Below are 14,824 nucleotides of genomic sequence, written 5' to 3' on the forward strand. Positions count from 1 at the left end.
AGGCCAGTTAGCTTGACATCTTTTGTGGGGTAAGTGTTAGAATCAACCATTGAAGAGATTATAGCTGAGCAATTACGACAAACTCAACGTAATTGGGAAGAGACAGCATGTTTTTGTGAAAGGGAAATCATGTTTAACCAATTTACTAGATTTTGTTTGGACGAGTAACGCGTGCTGTGGATAGAGGGGAGCCTGTCATTTTACTGTACTTAGATTGCCATAAAGCATTTGATAAGGTGCTTGTACACTCAAAGAATTTACAATTGAGAAGGTGGCGTTAGAAAGGCCATCCTTACTTAAAATAGATAAGGTACCAGGATCGGATGAGATGTATTCTAAGCTACTGAGGGAAGTGAGAGTGAAAATTGCAGAGGCATCAGTGATAATCTTCCAGTCTTAAGACACAGAAGTGGTACCAGAGAACGGTGAATGTTCGAAGGGGTACAAGGAAAAAGCCAGCAACTACAGGCAGTCAGTTTGACTTCAGTGGGAGGGAAACTATAACGTGGGACAAAATTGTCACTTAGATAAGTACAGGATAATTAAAGAGAAGCAGCACAGATTTATTAAGGAATGTTAACTTGTTTTATGAGATAACAGCGAAGGTTGATAAGCGCAACACTGTTGATGTGGGTGTGGGGTATGGATTTTCGAAAGGCATTTGACACAGTGTCACACAACAGACTCGAGTAAAATTCGAGCTCATGGAACAAAAGGGAAAGTAGGTACTTAGAAAATAAATGGGCTGAGTGACAAAACAGTGAGTAGTGATAAATGGTTGTTTTCAGACTGAAGGAAGGTTTGTAGTAGAGTTCAAAAGGGATGGTGTAGGGACACCCGCCCTTCCTGATTTGTATTAATGACCTAGATTGAGGTGTTCAGGGCATGATTTAAAAATTTGCAGCTGATATAAAGATTGGAAACTTCATCAATTGTAATGAGGATAGTCTTGAAATTCAAACAGACAGACATGTTGGTGGATTGGGCGACGAATGGCAAAACAAGTTCAATGCAGAGAAGTGTGTAATGATTCACTTTGGCAGGAAAAATATAAAGAGACAATGTAAAATAAAAGGAGAAACTCTAAAGGAGGTGCGGGAACTGAGGAATCTGTGTATTTGTACATAAGTTATTGAAGAAAGTAGTGCAGTTTGAGAGAGCAGGTAAAGCATATAGAATCTTAGGTTCTCTTAACAGGGGCATTGAGTGCAAGAGTAAGGTGCATGTTGAAATTATATGAGACATTAGTTAGGCCTCATCTGGAGTAGTGTGTCCAGTTCTGAGTCCAATATTGAGGAAGGATGATTCCAAGGTAAGGAACTGTAGCTATGAGGATAGAGTAAAGGTTGGGACTGTTTTCCTTGGAGAAAAATAAGCTGAGAGGAGATAGAGGTATTCAATATCCTGAGGAGTATGGGCAGGGTAGATAGTGAGAAACTACTCCCACTCAAGAGAGCAGCAAATCAATATAATTGCAAAAGGAATAAAAGTGATGTAAGGAAGTTTTATTTTCAGCCAGAGGATGGAACCTGGAATGAACTTCCTGAGAGTGGTGGAGGCAGGTTTTATTGAGTTATTCAAGAGAATTGGATTGCTATCTGAAAAAGAATATACAACGTTAGGTGGATAAGGCAGTGAGTGCGATTAGGTAGAATGCTCTTTCAGAGAGCCAGTGCAGACTCGATGGACCCAATGGCCTCCTTCTGCACTGCAAAGATTGTGATTCGGTAAGTTTTCTAGTCGTTGGACTGATAAATGGATTACGCAGACCTTGCTTCAGTACTCCAACTAACTTGACATTTTCAAAACTAATTTCTGTGCTGTAGTATTTACTTTGCAGCAGAATACTAATTTGTAACAGTAAAACGATTTTTGTTTTATTGCTCTGAAGCAGTGGAAGAATTTACAGGTACCTTACATAGATCGATGCTCAGTTTAACAATAACATTTGTCCATCTTGCAGGTCGCAGTCAGTGGTAGAACCAGGTGCCCTGAAGCACGAAGACCGGGATGATGATAACACTCAGCCACTCCTGGCTCTGGACTGAACTGAAGGCATTTCATAAGTCACACAAACAATGGCAACTCCAGGGCTGGAACTCAGTGGTGTAAACATTAATGGAGCACTTGCTTAAATCAAATCACATTCAGCTACGTGATGTGTATTTTTTCATTTTTTTTTTAGAAAGGCAAAATTCAGATATGATCAGTCATCAGCTATCTCGTCGGAACATTCGGACGTTGATTAAAGAATAAGAAACCATTTAAAATAATATACCTAAAGGATTTTGTATCTGCTGCAAGTGACCTGACAGTAGCCATGGTAGCAGATATTAGTATTTTGCCTAAGAGCGAAGGTAAATTTTCATTCTTGCAGAATTGTTTTAGGTTTTGGATAAGAGGCACGTAATATTCAGATGTATTTGTGCCTTTGAGTGGTGGCTTCAAGAGGATTTGTTTTTATATTTCAATATCAGAATGGAAAACTCAAAACAAGTTACAAATAAAAGGAGGACGAAAAAACATTTAAGTGCCAAAGATCTATATATCCATATCTTGATTTTCTAGATAAATGTTCAAAATTCATCAATGCATTTTATTTAAATTCAGTAAACGAAGCTAATATTGCCAACGTCAAAACTGTTTTTGATTGGGCAAATAAAGAAGAATTACTCAAGTTCTTTTGTGTTTTATTTTGAGAAATATCAAGGTTGGTGACTTTTACAGCATTTTACAAAGAGTGTGTGCTTATCAATAACTTACTGATATTCAATTCCAACATCTTATTTCATCCCAGCATTAACTGTAATTAAATGCCTACTAATATAAAGATGGTTCTTGATCCAAGAGCTGTATAAAAACCTAAAGTATAATTAAACACTTTAATTTCAAAAATAACTATTTACAGTTGGAAATACAGTATTGAAACCTAACAATCATAGTGGTAGCTCCATTTTGTTCAAAGCACGTCAGCTTTATACCCTTTTAAAAAAGGCATATAATTCCATTTGTCTCAATACTAAAAAGTTATATAAAACACACAAAATCAAGATGAGCAAAGTATAATTCAATGAGTGCGACTGTGAAAGACATGACATGACTCACTCCTTTGTATATAAAAAAATAACTTCTAGAACATGGATTTGACGGTTCCATATATGCAAAAGTAATTGCAGTGTCCTATTCTCAAGAAAACCACTACAGCAAAGTATCAATTGACATGATACTGGTACTTGGAACACCTACCCATAATACTCAGAGCAAATTCATTTTATTCAATGATATACAGTAGTATTAATTTTAGAATCAAAACCTCAGCAAGTCAATGACAGGATATAAAAGGAATTGCAGTGCCTTAACTGGTTGACTGAATCCACTTTACGAAGACAAATCTGATATCAAAAAGAAACAATAAACTATTCCAAAAGAATGTCATAATAAATGCAATCTATTTATTCTGTCAGTAGAATAGAATGCAGTCGCTTATCCCATTGCAAGTAGTCATTTGAAATAGAAATGGATTGAAGCTGCACTTTTTAAAAAAAGTGTAAGCTAATATGAAATTAATTCCAAAGCTGAGTAAGATCTCGAATCATCTTTAAATCTACAGTAGATTAGAATTGATTTGAATGCTGGGGATGGCAGAGAAATGAAAAGTATCCATATTATCAATGACAGCTCTCACTTAAAATGCAACATTTTATGATGACAGTAATGATCACCAACAGCATTTGAGTTTCTATTCATGCATGTGCAAGTGTTTTAGAATGGAGAAACAAAGGGAAAAGTATCAGACAGTTTGGAATGTTAACTTAACAATTTACAACTTGTTACAGGATCATTGTAGCTAATCACCATATTTTTATTTATGGTTACATTAAGGCATTTTTTTTTAAAAAGGTAAAACTAGACATGAAATCTCACTGAATATTTCTCCCTTACTATTTTGATGTTCCTTTTGAGGCTGAACTCAATCTCATTGGACTTCAGGACAAATCAATGTCATTGGAATGCCAGGCACCATGCAGCTTTAGTCATCATTACAAAAAAACATCCTGAATTCAGTGCATCAGACAAGAGGCGAGTAAAACATGAAGCCACAATATCCAGATACTACAGTAACATAAATGGAGTATTTAGCTACATATGCATTGAGGACTTTAGTAATATTAGCATGTGTGTGATAGACAGGAATAAACCAGATTAGAGAAGACTCCTCCTATCTGTGCAGCTTTCAATTCCTTTCAGTAAATCTATCTAAACCAGTATCTACAGCATTGGTGTAACAGATCAAAAATGTGTTATATTTAATTCACAATATCACTACACATTTTTGTTAGACTAATATATAATTTCCCATGCTCTTCCTGTACCTAACATACTGCTACTTCGTGTGCCAGAACATATCATATGTGGAGATTGCATTTTCCCCCACATTCTGGTGTAGGTCATAACCCTCATCTCTGCAGGTACCTGACTGCTCCTATGACTGCTTTGAGACAAAGGTGTCTTGGTGATGTGGTGTACACAGCCCTCCTTTGCTTTGTTCCCGCAAAGTAAAATCTGTCATTTACACTTGGCATAATAAATTTGAACATAAAAACATATGGTCATTTTATTGTAGATGTATTAAGGCTGTCACAAGCCATCTGCTTTTTGGCATTTTGTACAGATGTATCAGCTGACTGCTGGATGACTGCATCTTTCATGCTGGCATTTGTTCATTTTTGTCACACTAAAAAAGTTCAACGTTGGCATCTGCAACAGCTAGCATCTTACGGAAGCACATTTTGGGATCTTTCTTCAGAATTTATATGCGTAATTCTGCATTCAAAGGAGGGTTCATTTTTATGCTTAGTAAAACAATCTTAATGGTCAGTAACTTGTTCCATGACTACATCCAATATTTTATAATTTCTAGTATTTTTATTTGAACAGTGGCCACTACTGATATTACTGGGGAAATGACTTTGGACGAGTTGCTAAGCACAGTGTGGGGGAGCTAAGTATAAGCACAGATACATCTGTTAATTTAGGATGCTTCAGTGATCACGTCATTTCAACTCTGTGTGTTAATCAATCTCGCTCTCACTGTCAGGCTTAGTAACTTCTCAAAGGCAGCTCCCCCACTGAGGGCTGCAGCATTCACTATAAACAGAATTTTAAAAATCAAAAAATTAAGAGAAGCAGGATAAAATAAACTCAAAGTTAATATTTTAGCACTTGATTATTAAAAGTGTACTATTGCGTGAACCACTATAATTTGTTCATATTAGCAAAGAAGAAATTCTGATTTCAACTAAATCTGTGTGCAAAAATACTTGAGCAAATGCAATTAGGTGAGGTACAAATCATCTTCATGTAACTTGTCAATATCAATGATTAAGGAACTCCTGAATATCTGTTCAAGAAATATCAAAATGTATACAGAATGATTCCATATGGAAATACAACGCACTGAGGGCCAGTGACTTGAATGTGACACCTAGTGTACCTTGTAGGAACTAGTCAGACCTAATATTATTTAATATGATGGAAAGTTATATAATCCAATGATTTTTCCAATGAAGGGGTTCTTCAATCGCTTGAGGTGAACTACATTGCAGGATTGATATTGTTCCAAATCATAACTGGAAAATGCCATGTTGAATTTTCCTCAGTAGATCTTATTCAGCTTTGATCTTCCCATTTCGGTTCATAGAGGACAGTTCAAGTTTGCATCACCCAACCTCTAAATAAAATATGCCCTCTTAAAAAGATTCCAGGAGATCTTTGTATTGAATCAACTGATTTTTTTCCCCCCCAAAATGCATTGCCCCATAGCCCTGGAAAACTCTGCTGCACCAAGAATTTCAGGAAAAAATAAACAAATCAATGGAATTTGTTACACTTCATTATGTAAGACAATTTCTTCACGTTTGTTCAACTCTCAAGTGTCCTTCTCCAGTTTATGTCCTAAATATGCCATTAGATTGGGGAAAGGGTTCTTTGTTGGTGAGGTGTCAACTCTGGGTGCCAAACGTCCACTATGAAGATAAGCCGATAGCTGTTAGCATCCTGCCAAACTTCATGCTCAAAAGAATCATCAAAGATAATCACCTTCCCCTCCTTCCATTCTCTGCGAAAAGAGAGTAACAGTGAATTTGGATCAATATTTGTTGAAAAGCAGAATTGAAGCTTAGAGATATTTAACATATAAATGAGAATTTGGTAAAAAAAATTGTTTCCTAAAACAGGGCATCAGTAAGTAGTGCCAAGTGCTGGTTGGGCCAAATGGCCTGTTTCTGTGCTGTATATCTTAGTAATTCTACGCAAGAATCATACTTTGTCTCTAGCTGAAGCAGCTGTTGCCACTCTAGATTTTTTGGTGTTTTTTGACATGTTGGTTGCACGCTTCATTAACATTAAATGCTTAAAGATTACTCAAAACAGTTTAATTGCATTGCCCTGAGCAGTTGTTATAGGAGTATTGGTCATGACATTTTTGTTGATTAAGGTGAGGGATGTTGGTGGGAAAGACTTTTATCATCTACTCCATGGTCTGGTAAGACAGCAAACTGCAATAATGCAGCTGTGCTCCAACGTTTATGAATACTCCTACGCCAGCAGTGGGGATTGTTTCCACCTTTCAGGGCGTACCAATTTAAAGGTGAGGTGAGAGTAACTGCCGTTGACTTGAGATGGCATTTGACAGAGTGTGGCATCAAGGAGCCCTAGCAAAACTGGAGTTAATGGGAATCAGGTTGGAGTCATACCAAGCACAAAGAAAGATGGTTGTGTTTTTTGGAGGTCAATCATCTCAGCTCCATGACATCACTGCAGGAATTCCTCAGGGGATTGTCTGAGACCCAAGCATCTTCAGCTGCTTTATCAATGACCTTCCTTCACTTCAGCACCATTTGTGACTCCTCAGATACTGAAGCAGTCCATGTTTAAATGCAGCCTGACTTGGACAATACCCAGGTTGGGTTGATAAGTCAAAGTGCCAGGCAATGGCCATCTCCAATAACAGGGGATTTGACATTCAATGGCATTACAATCACTGAACCCCCCACTATCAATATCCTAGGGGGGGGGTGATGAGGGGGAGGTTACCACTGACCAGAAACTGAACTGGACTAGACATATAAATACTGTGGTTATAAGAGCTGGTCAAAGGCTTGAAATCTTTCAGCAAGTAGCTCACTTCCTGACTCCCAAAAACCTGTCCACCACCTACAAGGCACAGGTCCAGAGTGTGAAGGAATACTCTCCACTTGTCTAGATGAGTGTAGCTCCAACAACACAAGAAGCTCAACACAATCTAGGACAAAGCAGCCCACTGGATTGGCACCCCATCCACAAACATTCAATCCCTCCGCCATCAATAAACAGGTGGTAACAGTGTGTACCATCTACAAGATATATTGCAGGAACTCATCAAGGTTCCTTAGGAAGAACCTTCCAAACCCACGACCACTACCAGCGAGAATAACTAGGTCAGCAGATAACTGGGAACACCACCACTTGGAAGTTCCCCTCCAAGTCACTTACCATCATGACTTGGAAATATATCACTGTTCCTTCACTGTTGCTGAATCAAAATCAAACCAAACAGCACTGTGGGAGTACCTACACCACTTAGACTGCAGCGGTTCAAGGAGGCAGCTCACCACCACCTTCTCAAAAGCAATTAGGGATGGGCAATAAAACCTGGCCTAGCCAACGATGCCCACATCCCACAAATGAAAAAAATGTATCCTGCCTATGGTTAAGGGCAAAATGGTTTCTTAAGATTTAGATGTTCAGCTGTCTGGGATGGATGAAATGGGATGTCATCAAAACACCCAACATGTTATTAAATGAAACCTAATTATATATCTGAATTTCTAATGTAACAAGGTTGGCTGGGATTTTGTCAGGGCAGTGGTGGGCCTCATGATGGGGAGGAAAGCCAAGGGCCACCCCACTCCAGCGGTTTTGCGGAGTCCTGACTGGAATTCCTGCCAATTTAGCAGCTAAGGAGCTGCCATTGGACTTCCATCCCTATAAAACTAAGAGCTCGTCTCCAAGAAGTACCAGTCGCCAACTCTTCACTCTCAGCAGTGCCACTGGGAGCCGTGGCCACTGCTGAAACTGCAGTGGAGGGGGGTTGTTGGTGAGGATGGTGGTGGGGAGTTGGTGTTGTTGCCAGGGGATTGGGGGACAGCCATGGCCAGTGGGGGTCCCCTCTGTGGGCCAAGTGTACCCTATTAGGAGGGGCCACACCCCCTAAACCCACAGGTTGGCCCACCTGTGGCAGAAGAGGCCCTTAATTGGCTACTTGAGTGGCAAAATTGACCTTTGGGCAGGCGGGCCATCCTCCACCTGCCCCACCAGTAGCAAAATACCATGACAGCAGGAGACTTGGCACCACACCCCCAGCTTATTTTTCAGGAACATTCCTCTCCCCCCCTCACCCCCCAACCATTGAAGCGCAGAAATTAATTTAAGGCTAATTAAGCTACATTTCAGTGGAGGAATTCAAATGGTTACCTCCAATTAATAAATAATTGGGTTGGATAGTTTTCACAGGCGTTCTCCCAAGCTCCAGCTATAACTTTTTGGCCATAACTCAGGAGTTAAGGTGGTAGAACATAGAAAAGCTACAGCACAAACAGGTCCTTCGGCCCACAAGTTGCGCCGAACATGTCCCTACCTACTAGGCTTACCTATATCCCTCTATCTTACTAACTTCCATGAACTTGTCCAAAAGTCTCTTAAAAGACCTTATCGAATCCGCCTCCACCACAACTACCGGCAGCCAATTCCACACACCCACCACCCTCAGTGAAAAACTTACCCCTAACATCTCCTCTGTACCTACTCCCCAGCACCCTAAACCTGTGACCTCTTGTGGCAACCATTTCAGCCCTGGATAAAAGCCTTTGAGAATCCACTCTATCAATACCTCTCAACATCTTATACACCTCTATCAGGTCACCTCTCATCCTTCGCTTCTCCAAGGAGAAAAGACCTAGCTCTCTCAACCTATCCTCATAAGGCATGCCACCTAATCCAGGCAACATCCTTGTAAATCTCCTCTGCACCCTTTCTATGGCTTCCACATCTTTTCTGTAATGAGGCGACCAGAACTGGGCACAGTACTCCAGGTGGGGTCTGACCAGGGTCCTATACAGCTGCAGCATTATCTCCCGATTTCTAAACTCAATTCCTCTATTGATGAAGGCCAGTATTCCATACGCCTTCTTAACCACAGCCTCTACCTGCGATGCTGCTTTGAGCGTCCTATGAACCCGGACCCCAAGATCCTTCTGATCTTCCACACTGCCAAGCGTCTTACCCTTAATATTATATTTTTTCATCCTATTCGACCTGCCAAAATGAACCACCACACACTTATCTGGGTTGAAGTCCATCTGCCACTTCTCCGCCCAGTCTTGCATCTTATCTATGTCTCGTTGCAACTGCTGACATCCCTCCACACTATCCACAACACCACCAACCTTTGTGTCATCAGCAAACTTGCCAACCCATCCTTCCACTTCCTCACCCAGGTCATTTATAAAAACCACAAAGAGCAAGGGTCCCAGAACAGATCCCTGGGGCACTCCACTGGTGACCGACCTCCATGCTGAAAAAGACCCGTCTACAACCACTCTTTGCCTTCTGTGGGCAAACCAGTTTTGAATCCACAAGGCAATGTCCCCTTGTATCCCATGCCCCTTCACTTTCTCCATAAGCCTTGCATGGGGCACCTTATCAAACGCCTTGCTGAAATCCATATAGTAGATATGGTAGATTGAGAGATTGAGAAACATTCAGGCAAAAATACAGCAGCAGTAATCCAACGGCAGTTTTCTTTTCCCATTATAGAAAACTTGGGTGAGGCAAGATAAAAGGTTCCTGTAACTTTGAAGCTTGATTCTTGACATGTTCGAAAAATATCAGGAAGCGTCTTACCTGGTGTCATTGGCACAGCGTATTCTACACCCTTGTTTAGGAATAACCAGGCCAAGATGCATTCTCAGGCGGCAGTTTGTGGGTCCGGTGTGAGGCCATACATGAGTCCCTGGGTGCATGACTGAATACTTAATCTAAAAAAATACACAATAAATTCAAAATGATTTCCTCACATTTACAATTTAGAGCGATCTTGATGAATGCCTTATGATACCAATTTTATATCAATAGATTGTGTGTTAAGAACCTGACTGTGGACAAAATCCTTGCCAAAATATTATTTACATTTCTTAGCTTCAGCAAAGTTGCCCTGCAAACTCCTGTGAGGGGAAGCAAGAATCTACGCAAATAACAAGGATAGATTTATAAAAAAGATCAAGTATTAACAAAAAAATCATCTATTGTCAAAAGTCAAAAAGATAGGGGGGGGGGTTAAACTAATGTACCTTTCGATTTATTTAGCATCTGCTGTGGGGATGTTCTTTGGAATGATCTCGAGAGACTGAGTAGATGATAATTTTGGTAAGTAATTTGGTAACGAGTAGCTAGTACATTAATTGTGGATATAGTGGACAAGAAAATGCTGCTGATATTTGGACTTTTAAGCCCCACTTTGACAATTAATGTCTGAGATAAAAAGTCACGGGGTGAGAGGTAAGGTATGGCACTGAGTAAAACATTTCTGTAATCAGGAAACTGATGCTAGCCATAATTGGTAACATTTAGGCTGATAAGAACTTATGACTGGGTTATGCAGGGAACCCATCTTGGAATCGTAGCTATTTCTATTATGTGCAATGAGTTCTAATTATAGCAGACACAGTATGCCTGGCATTCAGGTAAATTGTATAAATTGTTGCATTTGTACTGAATACCCTAAAATAATGGGCATGGAATCAAGTTGCCTTGAGAAATCAACATATACATTGCTTGTTTCCACCTAAGAAAGAGGTGTTTTTGCACCCCTCGAGTGCGATGACTTTAAGGAACAGACATGAAATAGGCTTTCTTGTAAGTTTAAATCAGAAGGATAAATGTTTATTTCTCAACATCCAAAGCACAATTGCAACACCACTTACTCCTCACACATACACATGAAGGTTTAATAAAAAAGATCACTTCTAATCAGCCCTCAGTTGAAATGTTGCCTTATGATGCACTGAAGAAAAAAAAAGTGGAAAGTCGGAAATTTCTGGCGACGAATTTACACCAGTTCACCCGAAACAACAACAAGAAGCCTCTGGCTTTCCAGTCAATGTTGATCGAGACACTGTAGTAAAGAATTAAACTCTGGCAGATTAAACGAACAGGCCCCTATTCTTTGTCCAAGCTGATTTTTGAGGCAGGGTCCTCCCTTGCACTGGGTGAGAGATAGCTTCCCCCCTGGTCTTTACATGCCAGACTGTTCTGCCCTGGCCTGCTCTTGTGCATCATTAAGGTACGTACAGTTTCCGTCATGTGACAATAGTATCGATGCTTTCCATTGTCCATACAATTAGTTGATGACTAAACGATTTGCAACACAATGGAGGGTGGTTGCTATCTCTTCAACATTCCAGTTATGCCTCATAACTTGAAATTCCATTTTCACGGGGACAGCAAGTCTGGCAGCAATTGTCATTTTAAATCCCTTCCACTGAAGTGGTGAGGGATAGTTAATCAGCAACGTGGAAGACTATATATATTTTGGGTAACGTCTCAGAAATATGTTCAGGTCTGTAGAGAAACCACAAAATAAGTCACTTGCCTCTCTGGAGTCTATTTTGTGACGGGGCAGTGTCCACGTTCCACCTCCCAATAAGTTTTATGGGCACATACCCAAGTACAACAAAGTAAACAAAACATTGTTGCTTCAATTAACCATTATAAATGGTTCATATTGTATCAGCAATTTGATTAGAGCATGGTAATATTAAACCAAAAGGACAAACAAACAACAAAAGAACTTTGCAACCACAGTCAGAAGGACCTAGATCTTTTAGGTAACAGGGTTGATAAGTAGTTGTTACAGTTCAATCGAGAGAATTATACAATAATCAAATGCAAGTAAACAACTGAGTGCATTCGCAAGAGCATTGCGCAAAGCCTCAGAATTTTGAGAGGAGACCACGAAACATGGCTTCAAAATCAAGTATTTAAGTTTGAAAAAGGTCAAGAAGATTGGGCTTTATTTTGGAGGAAAGTGGAGACTTTAAGTTAATCTAATTGAAATTCAAGGAATATTGACAAATTGGAAACAGGAACGGCATGGACAATGTTGAAGGATTTAAATACCCGTCAAAAGTGAGCAAATTAGGTATAAGATAGTCAACCAGAACTTTTACAAACGGGAGTAGAGCTTTGGAGCAATTTACCGGGAAAGATCATCGAAGCAGACGTTACAAACTGGGTGATATCCTCAGGAAGAAAAGGGATGTGAGATATGGTGAGTAGAGTAAGATTTGATCAGTCTCTTAAAAGGCATTGAGCTTGTTTAGCCTAATTACCTTTTCCTGTACCTAAAACTGTTCATGTCCTTTTGCCTTCACCAACCTACTTGTTGTTGAAGAAACATTTTTTTCAGAAGAAATGTATACATCTAGTGGGATAAAGTTTCCATTATGAGGTCTTTTTTTTCCCCACAGTAAGAAGTCTCACAACACCAGATTAAAGTCCAACAGGTTTATTTGGAATCATGAGCTTGCGGAGTGCTGCTCTTTCACAACACCCATTCTCAACAACCTTTCTGGGACACAATGTCCTTGTTCAAAATTGTTTAAAATTAAGGCCCGAGACATGTTATTGATTCATTTGCTTTTCAAATAAGCCACTAAGTGCATCCTATTGATTCACACGCGAAGTATGAAATGGGGGTGGGTAAGGCAGGGTTATAGGTCAAAAACAGCTGTCAACCTTGAAGTTACTCAGGAACAGTAGTTTTACTGCTTGCTAATGATAATTGCTCACCAGGAGATTTATTATAGAGAGTTTTAAGATCCTCTTACATAGCTGACTTCTGTTTCTATTCTTTCCAATATAGCAAGTATTATATAAACTGTCTAATCAGCTAGCACTGCTAAAAAAATACTTAAAAACATCTCTGTGCAGCAGTTCTGTATGCTATGCTGGATAGGGCAATCTATCAATATTCACCATGGGAATCTCATGAATAGCTCTTAAAAAAATAAGTTGGCTGTTTGACCTTTGACTGACCAATCAGGCCCACAAACAAAATGGAATCAGACAAAAGAACTTCATTGCTATTCAACTTTAAAGAACCAGTACCCACCGGCTGGTTCCCGGGTTGTCATATATGGCTACTGTTCTCAATTCACTCCACCCAGTGGTTTTAATGCTGTTTTTTTTGGAAGTAGCTACACAATCAATTCCTTTCCTGTGTAGTCACACACAGTAAGAAGTTTAACAACACCAGGTTAAAGTCCAACAGGTTTATTTGGTAGCAAAAGCCACACAAGCTTTCGAGGCTCTGAGCCCCTTCTTCAGGTGAGTGGGAATTCTGTTATCCTCTCCACTTGGAGCCGGCAGTTTGCGGTGTCTATGGTAGTCATGATGTGGAGATGCCGGCGTTGGACAGGCATGGAGGCACACACACACAGGCGTGCAGGCAGGAGGGTGTGGGTGGCCCTAAAATTCCCCAGATGGCCTTCTTGCCTACCTGGAAGTCTCTAACCTATCCTCAATTTGGGGCAGTTGAGACCTGTGGGGTCCACCCCAATTGAGGCAACAGTGCTAACCACTGCGCCACCATGCCACCCTTGAGGTGGTGGTGAGCTGTCATCTTAAACCTCGGACTGCAGCGGTTGAAGTACACCCACAGTGCCTTTAGAGAAGTAGGTTCCAGGATTTTGACCTCATAGAAATCATAGAAACCCTACAGTGCAGAAAGAGGCCATTTGACGCATCGAGTCTGCACTGACCACAATCCCACCCAGGTCCTACCCCCATATCCCTACATATTTAGCCGCTAGTCCCTCTAACCTATGCATCTCAGGACACTAACGGGCAATTTTAGCATGGCCAATCAACCTAACCCGCACATCTTTGGACTGTGGGAGGAAACCGGGACACCCGGAGGAAACCCACGCAGACACGAGGAGAATGTGCAAACTCTACGCAGACAGTGACCCAAGCCGGGAATCGAACCCAGGTCCCTGGCGCTGTGAAGCAGCAGTGCCAACCACTGTGCTACCATGCCGCCCTCACCTGGCAGCAGTGAAAGAACGGCGATATATGTCCAAGTCAGAATGGTGAGCGACTTGGAGGGGAACCTCCAGGTGGGTGTTCCCAGGTATCTGCTTTTGTCCTTCTAGATGGTCATGGCTTTGGAATGTACTGCTTAAGGAACCTTGGTGAGTTCCAGAAATGCATTTTGTAAATGGTATACATAGCTGCCACTGTTCATTGGCGGGGGAGGGATTGAATGTTTTGTGAATGGAGTGACAATCAAGTGGGCTGTTTTGTCCTGCATAGTGTCAAACTTCATGAGTGTTGTTCGAGCTTCACTCATCCAGCAAGGAGGAGAGTATTCCATCACACTCCTGACTTGTGCCCTGTATATGGCGGACAGGCTTTGGGGAGTCAGGAGGTGAGTTACCCACTGCAGGATTCCTAGTTTCTGACCTGCTTTGATAGCCACTGTATTTATATGGCTAGTCCAGTTCAATGGTAACCCCCAGGATGTTGACAGTAGAGAATTTAGTGATGGTAATGCCATTTAATATCAAGGGGCGATGGTTAGATTCTCCCTTGTTTCTACCACACAATCTGGGCCATTATACATGGCATCCATGTTCAAAAGTCAGACTGGTCAATGGGAAATGGCTGATGTTATGATACTTGATTGGGAATATATCATACATCTTAGTGAGGAATTCTTCTTAAT

General features: G+C 40.7%; 2 protein-coding genes across 15 annotated transcripts in view; one reads left to right on the top strand and one right to left on the bottom strand.

Moving 5' to 3' along the window:
- The window catches only part of LOC144495777 (clavesin-1-like), a 102,518-nt gene extending 99,125 nt beyond the window's left edge, over positions 1 to 3,393 (top strand). The window contains exon 6 of the mRNA XM_078216252.1: positions 1,964 to 3,393. Within this exon, the coding sequence (XP_078072378.1) occupies positions 1,964 to 2,048 (85 nt within the window). The 3' untranslated portion in view covers positions 2,049 to 3,393. The remainder of the gene's footprint in view (positions 1 to 1,963) is intronic.
- Positions 2,698 to 14,824, bottom strand: part of unm_hu7910 (un-named hu7910) — a 217,059-nt gene continuing 204,932 nt past the window's right edge. For all 14 annotated transcript variants that reach the window (XM_078216221.1, XM_078216218.1, XM_078216226.1 and 11 more), the window contains 2 exons: positions 9,943 to 10,076; positions 2,698 to 6,118 (listed from right to left, as the gene is read on the bottom strand). In XM_078216221.1, coding sequence (XP_078072347.1) covers positions 5,968 to 6,118; positions 9,943 to 10,076 — 285 coding nt within the window. In that variant the 3' untranslated portion in view covers positions 2,698 to 5,967. The remainder of the gene's footprint in view (positions 6,119 to 9,942; positions 10,077 to 14,824) is intronic.

The sequence above is a fragment of the Mustelus asterias genome, chromosome 7, assembly GCF_964213995.1.
Source record: "Mustelus asterias chromosome 7, sMusAst1.hap1.1, whole genome shotgun sequence".
Taxonomy (NCBI): Eukaryota; Metazoa; Chordata; class Chondrichthyes; order Carcharhiniformes; family Triakidae; genus Mustelus; species Mustelus asterias.